The 15,897-nt window shown below is 37.1% G+C and overlaps 1 protein-coding gene across 6 annotated transcripts in view; it reads left to right on the top strand.

The window, feature by feature from the left end:
- The window catches only part of LOC113050360 (sodium channel protein type 8 subunit alpha), a 47,662-nt gene extending 32,607 nt beyond the window's left edge, over window positions 1–15,055 (top strand). For 5 of the 6 annotated variants that reach the window (XM_026213252.1, XM_026213248.1, XM_026213253.1 and 2 more), the window contains 10 exons: window positions 534–651; window positions 906–1,060; window positions 2,388–2,561; window positions 4,322–4,444; window positions 7,394–7,678; window positions 7,833–7,886; window positions 7,963–8,100; window positions 8,362–8,466; window positions 9,213–9,483; window positions 9,579–15,055. In XM_026213252.1, the coding sequence (XP_026069037.1) occupies window positions 534–651; window positions 906–1,060; window positions 2,388–2,561; window positions 4,322–4,444; window positions 7,394–7,678; window positions 7,833–7,886; window positions 7,963–8,100; window positions 8,362–8,466; window positions 9,213–9,483; window positions 9,579–10,735 (2,580 nt within the window). In that variant the 3' untranslated portion in view covers window positions 10,736–15,055. The remainder of the gene's footprint in view (window positions 1–533; window positions 652–905; window positions 1,061–2,387; window positions 2,562–4,321; window positions 4,445–7,393; window positions 7,679–7,832; window positions 7,887–7,962; window positions 8,101–8,361; window positions 8,467–9,212; window positions 9,484–9,578) is intronic. The other variant, XM_026213251.1, reaches the window with a different exon arrangement.
- Window positions 15,056–15,897: the final 842 nt, after the last annotated feature.

Raw genomic sequence — 15,897 nt, 5'->3', positions numbered from 1 at the left:
ATAACTTTCAGATTATTGTTTATTTTCAAATAATAATCAGAAATATTATTATTATTATTATTATAACAATAAATATTATGTGATGTGCCGTACCATAATATGTAACAAAAAAGGAAATCAATACTCAATACCTGATCACAAGAAAGTCATTAAATACAGTCTGATTTGCATATGTAGGCCCTAGATGATAGGTTTCAACCTTGTTAATTCAGTTAATGTTGAGTCAAGGTTAATTTTTTCTTGGGTAGAGTGAATCCTAATTAAGCTAGACATCCAGAAGAACAATGAAGGTCAGAGCTGTCTGGCCTCAGCTTATAACTAGTAGGTTACATTTTTTGACTCACTGCACTGTCATGTTCAGGTATCAATTTATATTGCATCAGGTTTTCACTTTGTGTTGACCTTGTTTGTGATTATCTGTAATTTTTTTGGAAAGCTGTTGTTGAAATAAATAGATCCAATAAAAGTGGAAGGATGAATCAAAATAAACCAAATTTTCATTGATGCATATTTGTGATTTTATTTTCCTTTAGCTGGATGACACCAGCTCTTCAGAGGGAAGCACTATCGACATAAAGCCTGATGAGGAAGAACTGGCTGTAGTGGAGGTTGTGGAAGAGTACTTAGACCCAGAGGCATGCTGGACTGATGGTGAGCAATGCATGCATCTGTCAATAGTTTGAATTAATTACAATTAATAAATCAAATGTATAAATATTTGCTGAGAACAAATATGTAATTAATTGTACAAAATAAACATTAAACTGTATATACTGTACTGCACATTTAATGTTCACTAGTAAAGCAGTACATTTGTTTTAGCTTTAGATAAGAAAGCATACATTGTGAACATCGATTTGATTTGATTTGATGTGTGTTCAGTATATGTGTAATATGTTTTTCAGCCTGCGTGGCACGGTACAAATGCTGTGACGTGCCTATTACCGAGGGCTGGGGAAAGTACTGGTGGTTTCTGAGGAAAACTTGCTACCTTATTGTTGAACACAACTGGTTTGAGACACTCATCATTTTTATGATTCTGCTCAGCTCTGGAGCTCTGGTGAGGTCACACACATGCACACAAGTAGAAACTGATTTTATTTGCTACTATTCTCTTAAAAGTGCTAAGATGTAAATCACATTCCATGGATGCAGTACACAGGTGTTCAGTTCATTTTATTAAAGAATTTGAAGCATATATTTCATGTTGTAAATTAATAAATAAATACATTTCTTTAATTTATTGGCAATATTTATTGATAACCAGAAACCAGCATTGATACCAAACTTGCTATCTCCTACTTAGTGGCTGCTTAATTTAGTCTAAATTTATTAAATGTTGTTAATTTATATATTTTTTATGTTGTTATTTGTTATTTAATAAATGCATATTTCTAGACATGTATTTAACATGCATTTAGAGTACTTTACATTGGGGTTACAACAACATGAAATATTTAGTTCTGGTGTTTACATATTCTGAATGTTAAGCTTCTTTTTTCATTTACCTTTGTTGAAAAAGAGGGGGAAATATATATATATATATATATATATATATATATATATATATATATATATATATATATATATATATATATATACACACATACATTTTTTGAAAGAGTTCTAGGGCATATTTTACATGCAGTTTGTTTAAAGTGATTCAGATAACCTTTATGTGTGTTGCAGATAAATTAGTTATAAAATTTTCTATAAATTAGATAAAGAGTAGAGACCTCAAAAATGTCCATTGATTTTTGAACATCAGTGATAAAGATTTGCAGAAGCTGAAAGAATTAAAGACTGAGATAAAGATTCTGAAATAGGATCGGACGATACATGGGCACAGTGTAGATATCTCAACCTTTCACCATATATTTGTGCAAAACTAATGCAATTTAATGCTAGTGCAGGTAGATTTTAATGTGATTGAGGAGGCATAGCATAATGTGTGATATATGATCTATGCAAGTAGCTAATGGCTATCACTATATTGCACTGTACCGGCTCCTGCACCTCAGCAGTCTGTCTAGGGGCTGCAGTATCTCATGTCTGCTGTTAGGGACCGTAGCCAAGTGCTGCAGAAATGGACGCACATGCAGACAATTCTGCTGCCTCTCTCACAGCTACTGTTATAGATCGTGCCCGCTAAAGTGAAAGTGCAAGCTAAAGTAAGTGGGGTTGCAGTGCCATCCTTTGGTGATGTCAGGGACTGAAAGTGCTTGTGGGAAATATGCAGTTGAGAAATCTTCAATTAAACAAACTAATTGAAAATAATTTTGACAAACATGCATCAAGATTTAGTTACCATAATTGATTTTGTAGCCATTAGAAAGAAGAATTGAACATTCAGAAACACTGTGCTAATTAAATGTTTTGTTTCTAAGGCATTCGAGGATGTATACATCGAACAGAGGAAAACCATCCAGATCATTCTAGAATATGCAGACAGAGTCTTCACATACATTTTCATCCTGGAAATGTTGCTGAAATGGGTGGCCTATGGCTTTGTCAAATACTTCACAAATGCATGGTGCTGGCTGGACTTCTTCATTGTGGATGTAAGTAACTTACAGTAATACCCATAAATCACAGCTGTTATCCCTTGCACTGCCTCACATCAGATGGGTTATTTTGCAGACATATGCAGTAGTTTTCAGTTTTTCATGGTGCATTGTCAGTCCTTTTGGGGATTAATTATATTATTCTCAATACAAACAAACATGTTTTTCTATTCTATTCCTTTTGGTCCTTGTGGTCTGCTCTGAGGTCAGTGGTCATTGTCTTCAGACTGATCTTAAAATTAGATTTGATCTTCACCGGTAGAGTCCTCGGGTGTTGAGGCGCACTCAATTTAGTGTTTATTAGTCATGTCTCAAAATATGTATACTAATAACATTATTATTATTACTTCTTCTTTATTTTCTCTGATTATTATTTATTCTTGATCTAATGGGAATAAAATGTTAATGTAAAGCAGAAATGTACAGAAACATTGTTACTAGTGACACTGTTACCTTATTTTATTTGAAGATATATATGATGCATTTCAATGTATTTCCCCTTTTCATAATATAAACATTAGAATCGGCAAAAAACGACTTATTGTGAATCCTAGGTTTACGAACAGAACCCAGATTTTTACAACTTAATTGTATCATTTTACATCTATCATAGATGATTCTTTTAGTTGAAACCACATAGAAAAATAAGCAAGTTCCCATACATACGTTTCAAATTATTTTAGCATTTTTTAAATGAAAGTTAATGCAATTATTAATGTTAGTTCATTATGGAATACTTTTGAATTTATTTATATGCTAATATTATTAAACTCTCACAAAAAAAATCACTTTTTCACTTTGGCTCCTTGCTTTTTTTTTAATGAAATATGTACATAGACATACTTGTAAATTAACTTGATAAAATAGGTCATTCTGAAATGGTTGACATAGTGATGATGTCAAGACAGTGAACATGTCTAAATGACATTTATATACATAGCCTATTTTGGTTTGCAGCCACTTGGCAGTGCCCATTGTATGTTTGACTACATATCTAAGTCCTAAACGAAAGTGTTTCTGATTGCTAGTTATTGTCCTTGACAGGCACTGTAACCTTGTCTCTCTATAGTGCTGATGGACACAGAGGGCCTGAGGGGGCATAAGAGGGCCGTGAAATGAGGGGCCAGGGTAAGGTCTCTGCTAGGACTCTCTTGTTCTTTTACAGGAGTTCCTCTCTCTCTCTGCCTCCTTACTCTCCCAAACCGCCCTGTTATCCTAGTGACTCTCGATTGGTCTCGTGTGTACCGTACGCGGTTGGTGTTTGTACGTATTGTGCGTATCTTGTGTGTACAAAGTACAGTGAATGTGCTTGTAAGTTTGTTCACACCTCTTCTCTAAATGTGTCCCTTCACCCCTTTTTGTATTTCTCAACCAAAAGTTTCCTTCCAGGTTTGCTGTAAGCTGCTTTCCGAGCTTCGTCTGCCTGTGATACCAAAAACGAATCGCATACTAAGATCAAAATTCAAACATTTGGGTCACCCAATATACAGTACCTATGACTGGTTTACCTATGACTGGTTAACCCCATGTTTAACCTAAATCTCTCTCCTTCTCTCTCTCTCTCTGATGTTGAATACACGTATATGCATACATACATGAGCAAGCCCTTCTATATGTATGTATATATGTGTTTACTGCCTCTCCAGCTCAGTGTCAACGTAGGGTCCTCTCTCTTTCTCCTTGATGTCCTCCTTGAGTCTAACACTTTGGCCCATCTCTTTCTCTCTTCCTCCCTTCCTCTTTCTCTCTTTGTATAGGTGTCTATAGTCAGCCTTATAGCTAATGCGCTGGGCTACTCAGACTTGGGCCCCATAAAGTCCCTGAGGACTTTGAGGGCTCTCAGGCCCCTGAGAGCTTTGTCCCGGTTTGAGGGCATGAGGGTAAGATCCAGGGCTGCCCTATGCATGCCAGTCACTCTGTGAGAACACGACTGCATGCCGAAAACCACCATTGTGCAGAAAGCAAAACCACAGCTATATAAAGTATAAGCAAACCTATCAGGATTCTGGAAATCCAAATAACATTGTTTTGGCTAGACTTATCCTTCAAGTGCATGTATTTTAAAACTCTCTGCATGGAAAACCTTTTCAACATTGCGTCATGATGCAGCTGAAATATGAAGATTTAGCTTCCTTTTATGGATTTCTTAGATGTCAAGAAGCATAATGAAATTCCTTTTGCATTCAACTGACATCGCAAATAATCTTATAGCAACTTTTGGGGAAACTTATGGTTTTTAGAGTAAAGAAGAGAGGGGATATTATGTGAAGCTGCCTCATCACCACCATTCATTTCTTTTGTTGGGTTTTTATTTGAAACAACATAACTACCATTCATGCAACAACATTAATTAAGGCCTTTTTGTGATGTTTATAGCATCCATATGCTTTAAAGCAGCACTATGTAACTTTTGGCACTCTGGCGGTTAATAAACAGAAATGCAAGCATCCCCCGGCAGTGCATTCTAACCGGAGTCACTTCTCTTAAATTTATGTCTATGACAAAAACGTGGGTTTGAAGATGAATTCATGATGTACTCGCTCAGTATATCCATTTTTTAATTTTGGATACTGAAAAAGTTACATAGTGCTGCTTTAAAGGACTATCACTGTTTCACTGTTTCTCTCAAAATACCTCTGCCATTTTCTAAAGTCGTCCTCCAGCCTGAACCCCTAGTTCCCATGCTCTGTCTTCATCCTGCTCTTTTCTAAACCAATTCCTCCAGTCAAAACAGAACAATGTGTAAAAATGCCATGGCATACCTATTCAGTTTGTCTGATCATTTTTCTCAAGGTGTTTAATTATAATGTATTCTGGTTTTGGTTATGATGGCCATATGTTTGGATTTAAGTATAGTATTCGCTATAAAAGACATATAAAAGAGAGCATTTTTATGCATCAATCATAGGCCAGTAATGGAATATGGGAAAAAAGTGATTTATGTCAAAAATGCATAATTTTCAGTCATTTAAGCCAAATTTGAAAGACTAATAGATAATGTTAATGAAAAGCAACATCAGAAGTCAGCAGCTTCTAACCCTAATGCTAAATAATTATTTGACTAATGGAACTTGAATATAACTCTTTATCTGCATTAATACTAGTTTCTTGTATAGGCTAATGGTTTGTCTTTTTTCTTTTTTCTTTTTCTTCCACCAAAGTACTGCATTACTGTTTTTTGTATCCACTCAGTTGTTCATAATCTTGTTTAATCTCTTTGCCATCGCATATCATGTAGAATGCATGTTCTTGAAGGTGTAAGAATAAAGTCATGTTCCCCCCTTAGTTGTTTCGTATCTAATCTCTGAGATTGTGTAATTATCTCATTGACTTGTGTATTTAGTAATGCTAATCATATTTATAAATCATATATATATTTATATTCACTGATTGCCTGAATGCCTGGACTATGGGAGTATGTACAGGTCAAATTTCCCTACCTGAGAATTATTCGTTTTTACTTATTTTTGAGAAATATATCTTTGATACTGTCCCTTTTGATAAAATCCCTACACTTTGTTTGTAGGATCACTAATTAATGAGTTAGTAAGATTGTTGATATAGTTAATTTTATAGATGGGGGTGGGGGTGGGGGGGGCATGGCTGCTGCTAGGATTGAGGCCCTGCATGCACCATTATTGGCTAACCATTTCTGACATCACCCAACCAGATGACATGTGCTGACATCACAGCTTTTGTGTGTACCATGAGTGAGAGGTGATTGGGAGGGTGGGAGTCTTCCTCTACAGTGTCTACCTTAACATTTTTACCACAAATGTGGCAGGTATTTTCTCTAAATATCTGTGTTCTTTCTTGACACTAAGTGGTATACTGGTATGGCAAGAGAAAAAAAAATTGGTGGTTATTTATTAATGTATCAGTAATAATAAATCAAAAGTGGCAATGGTTTACAAATTGAATTCCACTTTTCCAGTGGATACTGAGGCTGTTTTGCTTCTGCTTGTTTCTTACTACTTGAGACAGTTGTCAAGCATAATTGCTACCCATTCTTATTTTAAAAAAACATAGACTCATCACATTTAATATAATTCTGGATTCTTAAGATTATAGAATATTTGAAAATAATACCTTTTTTCCAATCATCGAATGGGGAACAATGCTGGCTTGCAAATAAGGTAGCAAGTGAATAATGTGAAGCAGATAGAAGCAGAGCATGTGAAATCCAGCATGCAGCTCACAGACAGAGAAAAAAAAACACTTTTACTATCCTGCATATTTGAACCTTGGTGTGATAAAAACTGCTAAAAGTTCAATTTAAATCAAACATTTAATCAGAATAAAGAATTTTCTTGTATTTTATCTGTATAACCTTTGCCACTTTAATTTACATAATTTCTGTTTGGGGATCAAGCCATACCGGTTTACATCATCTTAGTGCTGTCATCTTTAGATTCTATGTTAAGTTACAATACATTTGTGTATTTATCTCCATGCTCTTACTGTGTAATTACAGTAGATGCATAGACATTGATCAACAAATGACCAGATATTACTACAATTTATTTGTTATTAAACATTTATCAGTAAAATAAATGTAAATAAATGTTGTTCTAAAAGAGATTCATTTACCTTTTTGTTCATGAAAAAATATGTAGAGGTGGAAAATTGGATCGCTTTCAAAAGAGCTTGAAGATATGCACATTACATGTTTAACGTAAGAACATCAGAATAGCTCAATTTTACTCTAACACCCACTTTCTCTATCTCTCTGTTTATTTTTTATTTCTCTCTCAAACATTCTATTGAAATCCATCCTACTTTTTTGCCCACTTCTCCCAATTGTTTTCCTTTTTTTTTTTGTCCTATAGGTTGTCGTGAATGCTTTGGTGGGTGCCATTCCCTCCATTATGAATGTGCTGTTGGTGTGTTTGATCTTCTGGCTGATCTTCAGTATTATGGGTGTCAACCTGTTCGCTGGGAAGTACTATTACTGCTTCAACGAGACATCAGAGGAGTATTTTGACGCTGAAGTTGTCGACAACAGGACAGAATGCTTTGCACTCATCAATTCAAACCACACAGAGGTTCGCTGGAAGAATGTGAAGATCAACTTTGATAATGTGGGCGCAGGTTACCTGGCACTCTTGCAAGTGGTAAGTCATCTCACATCTTTTGTGTATCAGTTGTTTAAATACCCACCATACCAACACAAGTTTCTTAATAATTAAACTCTTAAGAGGATAAACACATAGTACCTTTGTTACTGTGCTTAGATTTGAGTTTGGTTTCTTTCTCCGTATGACTTAGGCCACATTTAAAGGCTGGATGGACATCATGTATGCTGCTGTGGATTCCAGAAGGGTACGGATGTGTCTATAGTGTGACACTGTTTGCTCTTGATTCAAGTGAGTCAGTTTTTGCTTATTGCTGCTTTCAGGTTGAGGACCAGCCCATCTATGAAGACAACATCTACATGTATATATATTTTGTCATCTTCATAATCTTTGGGTCCTTCTTCACTCTGAATCTCTTCATTGGTGTCATTATTGACAACTTCAACCAACAGAAGAAAAAGATAAGTGTTCTCTCTTTTCCCACCACTTATAGTGCTGACCTCACCTACATTTCTTCTCTGTCCTTTGCACTTTTTTTTATTTTATCTCCTATTCTGTCCGTATTTTTGCAAGACAGGCTTTCAGTTTTGTGCTCAATGGTGAAATCTCTACAGCCACAGTGTGCAATGCTGTGGGTTTGTATGGGCCTGTGCTCCATGTGAGCACATGTGGTTGAGGAAGATTGTCAGGTTGTAACCAGTCTTTTTTGTTTGTGCCTATACTTTGGAGGTCAGGATATCTTCATGACTGAAGAACAGAAAAAGTACTACAATGCTATGAAGAAACTAGGCTCAAAGAAACCCCAGAAACCCATCCCTAGACCTCTGGTATGCAGACAGATAAGCATTTAGATCTGGGTTGCTACACATATCTGGTCATAGTGAGAGACCAATAATGGCATATTTAAGCATGTGTATTCTTTTTATATCAAGTTGATAAAAGAAGCATATGGCATAAAATGCAATCGCAAAGGAAATTTAAATGCAAAAAGTTGCATTTAAAAAACATTCTTATGGTTGCATTCAGCTATATTTTAAATATAAGTTAAACAGTTTTAAATGTTTAATTTGTCTATCTCAAAAGCATTTTAATTTATTGATTATTGTTTAATTTAACTACATTTTAAATAAATGAAAAAGTTTTTAAATGTTTATTTGTCAATTTCAGAAGCGTTTTATTAATTTATTATTTTATTGCTACATTTTAAATAAATGAAAAACTTTTCAAATGTTTAATTGTCAATTTCAGAAGCGTTTTATTAATTTATTATTTTATTGCTACATTTTAAATAAATGAAAACGTTTTCAAATGTTTATTTGTCAATTTCAGAAGCGTTTTATTAATTTATTATTTTATTGCTACATTTAAATAAAAAATTTTTTAATGAACTGAACATTTTCTAGTTTTTAAATATGTCTATGTATTTGTCAATTTCTAATTAAAAATTCTGTCTTATTTATTTACTTTACATATATTAGAAAATAAATCAGCTGATTTCCTCATATTGATTTTAAGTAATTCTTCTAGTCTTTTAATCTCTTCTGTATTTTGTCTTCTTTTCCTTTTATTACAGAACAAAATCCAAGGGATGGTATTTGACTTTGTCACTCAGCAGGCCTTTGACATTTCCATCATGATTCTCATCTGTCTCAACATGGTTACCATGATGGTGGAAACTGATGATCAGTCGGATGAGACAGAGAACATTTTGTACTTGGTAAACTTCATATTCATTGTGGCCTTCACTGGCGAGTTCGTCCTAAAACTCTTTGCTCTACGACACTACTATTTCACCAATGGTTGGAACATTTTTGACTGCGTTGTCGTCATTCTGTCCATTGTGGGTGAGTGTTGTGTCCAAATGTGATTTCATCAATATTTTTCTTGACACCTTTTTGAACAGTTTTGTAAAAAAAAAGATTTTGGTTTTGTTTTTCAGGTATGTTCCTGGCAGACCTCATTGAGAAGTACTTTGTGTCACCAACTTTGTTCAGGGTCATCCGTCTGGCTCGAATTGGCCGTATTCTGCGTCTAATCAAAGGAGCCAAGGGCATCCGGACATTACTGTTCGCTTTGATGATGTCGCTTCCTGCGCTGTTCAACATCGGCCTGCTGCTTTTCCTAGTCATGTTCATCTTCTCCATTTTTGGCATGTCTAATTTTGCCTATGTGAAACGAGAAGTAGGAATTGATGACATGTATAACTTTGAAACTTTTGGCAACAGCATGATCTGTCTGTTCATGATCACCACATCAGCTGGGTGGGATGGCCTCTTGGCTCCTATCTTGAACTATCCGCCTGACTGCAACCCCGAGAAAGAGAACCCAGGAACCACAGTTAAGGGCGATTGTGGCAATCCCTCAGTAGGAATCTTCTTCTTTGTGATGTACATTATTGTGTCCTTCCTAATTGTGGTGAACATGTACATCGCTATCATCTTGGAGAACTTCAGTGTTGCCACCGAGGAGAGTGCTGATCCACTGTGCGAAGACGACTTTGAGTCCTTCTATGAAATCTGGGAGAAGTTCGACCCGGATGCTTCGCAGTTCATCACCTTTGCCAAGCTGTCAGACTTTGCAGATACATTAGAACATCCTCTCCGTGTGCCAAAGCCAAACATCATCGAGCTGATCGCCATGGATATGCCCATGGTGAGTGGCGACCGCATTCACTGCTTGGATATTCTGTTCGCCTTTACCAAGCGTGTGCTGGGTGACAGCGGCGACCTGGACATGATGCGACAGCAAATGGAGGAGCGCTTTGTGGCGGCCAATCCCTCTAAGGTGTCATACGAGCCCATCACTACCACACTGCGGCGTAAACAGGAGGAGGTGTCAGCTATCATCATCCAGAGGGCGTACCGAGCCCACCTGTCACGCAGAGGCTTCATCTGTAAACGCAGGCCCGCCAACAACAAACTGGAGAACGGAGGCACTAATCAGGAGAAGAAAGAGGGCACACCTTCCACTGCATCCCTGCCGTCCTATGACAGTGTAACCAAGCCCGAGAAGGAGAAACAGGACGACAACAATGAAGGCAAGGGCCGCAAAGAGAAAGGCCGAAACCAAAAAGACGTCAGGGAATCCAAGTGTTAAGACTGCTGCTGTAAAACTCATGGACAGTGATAATGATCACGATGATATTATAACAAAAACTGTCATTTCAAGCGAATGGAAACCTTGAATCAAACAATACAGATGTACAGATTAATTTCATTTAAGAGGAAAAACAACAAAAAAATTGTTTACAAACGTCACTGGTGTATCGAGGCGAAGAAAAGTGTTGGGGTTCCTCAAAGCTTGAAGATACTTACAAGTTAAACCAAACATAATCAGCTTCCTGTGTGACACTGTTGCATCAAGTCTTGATTAAAACTGAGTCAAATACGAGTTTAAAAACACAGATACTTTATGAAGTGTATTTTAGAGGGCTATATTGCGCTTCAGTATGGAACTCTTCACAGAGCAGGAACGTGATAACCCAAGGGAGAACTAGGATCCAATCCCACGCTTCTGAACTGCAACGGCGAACTTTTGATGCAGAAAACGAACACTGCTATTCATGAATGGATCAGCTTCCGGAAGCGAATGGTGAATGGAGTCTGCACCGTTTCATTTCATATATGTGTAAGAACTCAACGTTACTGTGAGAGCGAGCAGGATAGACATGAGTATGAAACAAAACAAAGAGTCTGGCTGAGTCCAACGGTCTCTTTGCGTTGTTAGCGTCGAATATATTTTACAAGGTCTTTACATTATTTGAGCGGCAAAAATAGGAGAAACATGAGGAAAAATCCGAATTTAACATTTTGCCCATGTCACACTCAGTAACTGTGTCATGATAACTTTGTTATACCTGCATCAACAGGCTTTTTCTACATGGGCTTTCACACCGATAGGACAGGGGGCAATAACCAGGGGCCCCCAATACACATCTCCAAATGAATAATAAATAATTGTGCTTGTTCAATGCATAGAAATGACTTGCATGATGGCATGTTTTGATCAGAAATTTTGCATGAGTAATCATAGTCCACACAACACTAATACAGACCACCACAGTGGCTTGACGATGTTTTAGGCTGTCCACTGGCAAAATTTATGACCAGAAACCGAATTTAATCTGATACTGAGAAAACCAAATTGGTCCTAAGATGCTGAATCGCATCTTCTCCTCTACTTAACACTATGAAATAGATTATCAAACATTAGGACAAAATTTGAGCTTGGCTTCAGATGGTGCAAAATGCCTGTGACTAATCAGTGGCTTACGTACATTGAAACAAATACTAGCATTGTGGCACATTATTGGAGAGAAAGGATACAAGGGACATCCCATTTTTTGCTGCTCAGGAGATAATGAATGGGAAAACTAAATGTCAGAATGCGCGTGTATTGAGACGGGAGGAAAATGATACAAAACAACACTGTAATTCCTAAAGCTTCGTATTTTATTTGTATGCAGCAATATCGCTTACCTCACCTACAGCACTGCCCGCGCCGCGGGACATATTCTAGGTGGGTCCAGGGAGGGGCAAGAGGGTGGGGGGCAATGGTTTGGGCATTATTAGAGGAGTAGCAAGTTGGTTGGCATTTTAAATCTCCATCAGGGGTTAGATGAGATGAGCTATAACCGTTTCTGAGAAAGTGGCAGTTTTTTTTTATTTTAGAAGAACAGAATTATAATATTTTTCATTCGATTTTATTTCCTTAAAGAGTTTTGCAGTTTGTCTATGCCTAGTCTCGTCCCGGTTTGTCCTTCAAGGATCAGCCGGATGTTTTTATTCGTGTATGAAGCCATCACATCTTCAGCAATGGTTTGATCGTAGCCAGGGACAGGACAGGACTTGAGAGAGACAGCGGGATGGTTGGGCCGTCACAGCTGTTTAAGGAGAAGCCAAAGATGTTTGTCTGATTATTTGGTGTGTGCAATTTGTGTCTGGAAGTTTCTGGAATGTCTCAGGAGCGGAGTGATCCTCTCCTCCTTAACTCTTTCAGACAGACTGATGCTTGTTGACGTTCCCCATTATTCTCAGGATACAACGCAGATGTATCATGTGACTCTGATGTCATCAATAAGGGCCTTCACTAGGTCCAGAGAATGTTTGTAAAATGGGGTGGAGCTGAAGCAGAAGCGCTCCCACCACACTGAACTCTCATGTAGAGAGAGGAGTAGGGCTATCTGACACAGAGCCGAGCTTCAGGCAGTAATAAGAGTGTTCATTGTGGAGGCGATGATTAAATGAAATCCAGACTGAGAATATTCAATTCTCACCACTGTTCTACAGAGGGCCTTGGTTTTAAATGTGCAGTTATTCGACCCCTGGTCAGCCTCGTTTCTCATCAGTACACCTCTACACTAATGCCAAATAACCAGTCAGCACTGGCCCCACAGCAGCTTATTGTGAGCCGGGCAACTCCACACATCAGAGCGACTTCATTTTCAGTTTAATTTAGTGATATCAGCGGTTTTCCCTTACCCTTCATCTGGTGTCAGTGGTCCAGTTGCTGCATGTGAGGGTGTTGACCTGAAACATAAGGGAAAAAGAATAATAAACTGCTCAGCAAAGCTCAATCATTCTCATTTATGCATTCTCATTTATGCAGCCATGCAGGCTCGTCTGTATAAACAGCAAAAAAAAAAGAAAAGAAAAAAAAAGAATAAATAACATATGTTCGTTAAAAAGAAAAAAGGAATGAAAAATCAATGGAAAAATATATTGTACAGTATAGGCTATGTTGTAAGCAGCACAAAATGCTGAAAAGTTAAGAATTAACTTTTTAAGAGACTATAAATAATGTAATATATCATTTATTTTAATGGCATGCATAGTTTTTTTTTTTTTGTAAATACAGAAAAAAAGGAAAAAAAAACTACTACTGCTATTAATCTAATATTGAAAGATAATTATAACCTTAATAGAATGACTTCACTCATTGCCCTGGTCTCACTAGGTAGACTGTGACATATTTGTTAGAAGGTGTAGATTTTTTCGACACACTTTTCACATTAAAGAGGCGAATCTAATATATGTTACATGCAAAAAGTATATATAAATCTATACATAAATAAAGGCATATATATAGAGCTATACAACATATGTATCTATGTATATGTATATGTACATATGTGTATATATATGCACATGTATACATATGTATGTATATATGATACTGAGAGCACTGTCCTCCTCTGTGTTGACCTCTGCTTGAAGTGGAGGTGAAGCACTGCTGGCTGTCATTTGCTCATGTTCTTTCTTTCGTGCAATACGTTCGGTGAACGACCAAAACTGACCTGGCCCACATAGTGTGAGCTTGTGTGCGTGTTTGAGATGTCTGGGTTTGAGTGAGTGTTGTCTGTGTGCGTGCGCGGGTCTAGCTTTCAATGCACGGTGATGTACTGGCTTTTCACTATGGCTTATGTCGCCTGTTTTTGGGAGGGAATGCACTACAATTCATTTACACCCTGTGTGAATATGTCCTACCATCTCAAACTCACATACTACATACATATGCACTGGACACCACATGTTCTTTCCCCATAAACCCTGTTTTCATCTTCTGGCCTAATCGTCAAATACCATGATCTTTCAGTCCGAGTCTGAGAGAATGAGTGTGTGTGCACGTGTGGGGTAGGGGGGAAGGGACGAAGCGCGTGTGACCGTTTGGTCTCTTTAAATATGTGTGATGCAGCTTGACTTAAGCTTAGCTTGTTCTTCATCTCATAGATACACAGCAATGCATTTTGCAGTCTTAGGTTTGGTTAGGCTTTCTATTATGCTTTTCTTGTCTTTGTATGTTTGTTTAAGGTGCCTTTTGCTGCCAATTTTGTTTGTCGAAAAATGTAGATGATGTTGCATAAAATTCTCCTAAACAAGTGGAGCTTGTTTCAAATGAGCACTGGGAGAAAGAACTGAACTAAAGAATGTCTGTGACATCTATTAAAAAGCAAAAAATGAAACTAAAAAAAGACAAAATACAAAAAACGAAAATTACAAAAAGCGGGAAAAAAGAAAACTTAACTGGCATCAGCCTGACTTCATCATCAGAGATTGTCAAATAGCCTGGGGTGGGAAATAGAGTGCGTTTGCCACTCAGTGAAGAGTTGAGTCTATAGAAAGAGAAACAGTTTGCCTTCTGTGCTCAGCTTATGTTAATTTTCAGCCACTTCTTTTATTTTTCTATAAATACTGATTTCTGTCTGTTCTTTTGTAGCATGACTGAGATGCTATTTCCTTCATTTGCTGACAATAACTCAAGTGGTTTTTGGTTCATAATGTTGTTCTTATCTCTTGCCACTGATGTTGGAGAGGAGAGGGTGTGTTGCACAACCACTTGACTTAGTGAGAATCAGTGAAAGATTGTCTTCATTTGAGCACGAAACCTTTTCCAAACAATAAAGCAGCCTTCCAGTTATGCTCGAGTGTTTGTGTTTTTTCTTCTATTAAAAATGTTTAACAGTGTACCATATGAAATTTGGTGGAAGAGCATCTACTAACTCCACTGTGGGATATCCTGTTTTTATGTTTCAGTCTTTCAAATATATGTATTCAGGTTTAAAATTTTGATACTCTACAATCGTACACTCATTATTGTTCTTATTTGCGATGTTGATAACGATGACTGGTCGGCCACAGTTGGAACACAGACAAACCTCTTTAAAAACGGCTTGTCTAGCTCTTGCCAGTCAGTTGTTCTTTTTTTTCCTCACCAGAACAGAGATTTCGTAAAAAGGGTTAGTTCACCCAAAATGGAAAATTAGCTCATAAATTACTAACTCTCTAGTCATCCTAGGTGTAAACACTGCAGTGCTTCAGTCCAAAAGAAGTGAAATAAAAAGTGACCATCCATAAAAAAGAAGTGACTCACACAGCTCTGGGGGGTGAACTAAGTAAGAAACTTTGCTTCCTTTGTTCCTGTTAACAAACGTTGGTTTTCACGATACAAGAGGGGCGGGACCGAGAGCCATGGTAACCTGAGACCGGTGAGTGGTGCACATTCTCATTAACTCTCGGCCCCGCCCCTCTCATCAAAGTGATTATTACATTTTGAATATCAATATTTTCCTTACAAAAATGAGGACTTTGTTCAGCCCCCCATGCCTTTTGAGACACTTTTGTTTAGCATGGGCATTTTTTATATAACCTCTTTTGGACTGATGCATGCAACACCCGCTGACTTTCATGAAACGGCTTGAAAAATCAAAGAAATTATATATATATATATATATATATTTTAATTTTTGAGAGAACTAACCC

The sequence above is a fragment of the Carassius auratus genome, chromosome 31 (assembly GCF_003368295.1).
Source record: "Carassius auratus strain Wakin chromosome 31, ASM336829v1, whole genome shotgun sequence".
Taxonomy (NCBI): Eukaryota; Metazoa; Chordata; class Actinopteri; order Cypriniformes; family Cyprinidae; genus Carassius; species Carassius auratus.
The sequence above is the reverse complement of the archived record's forward strand: the minus strand, read 5'-3'. Positions and strand labels throughout refer to the sequence as shown.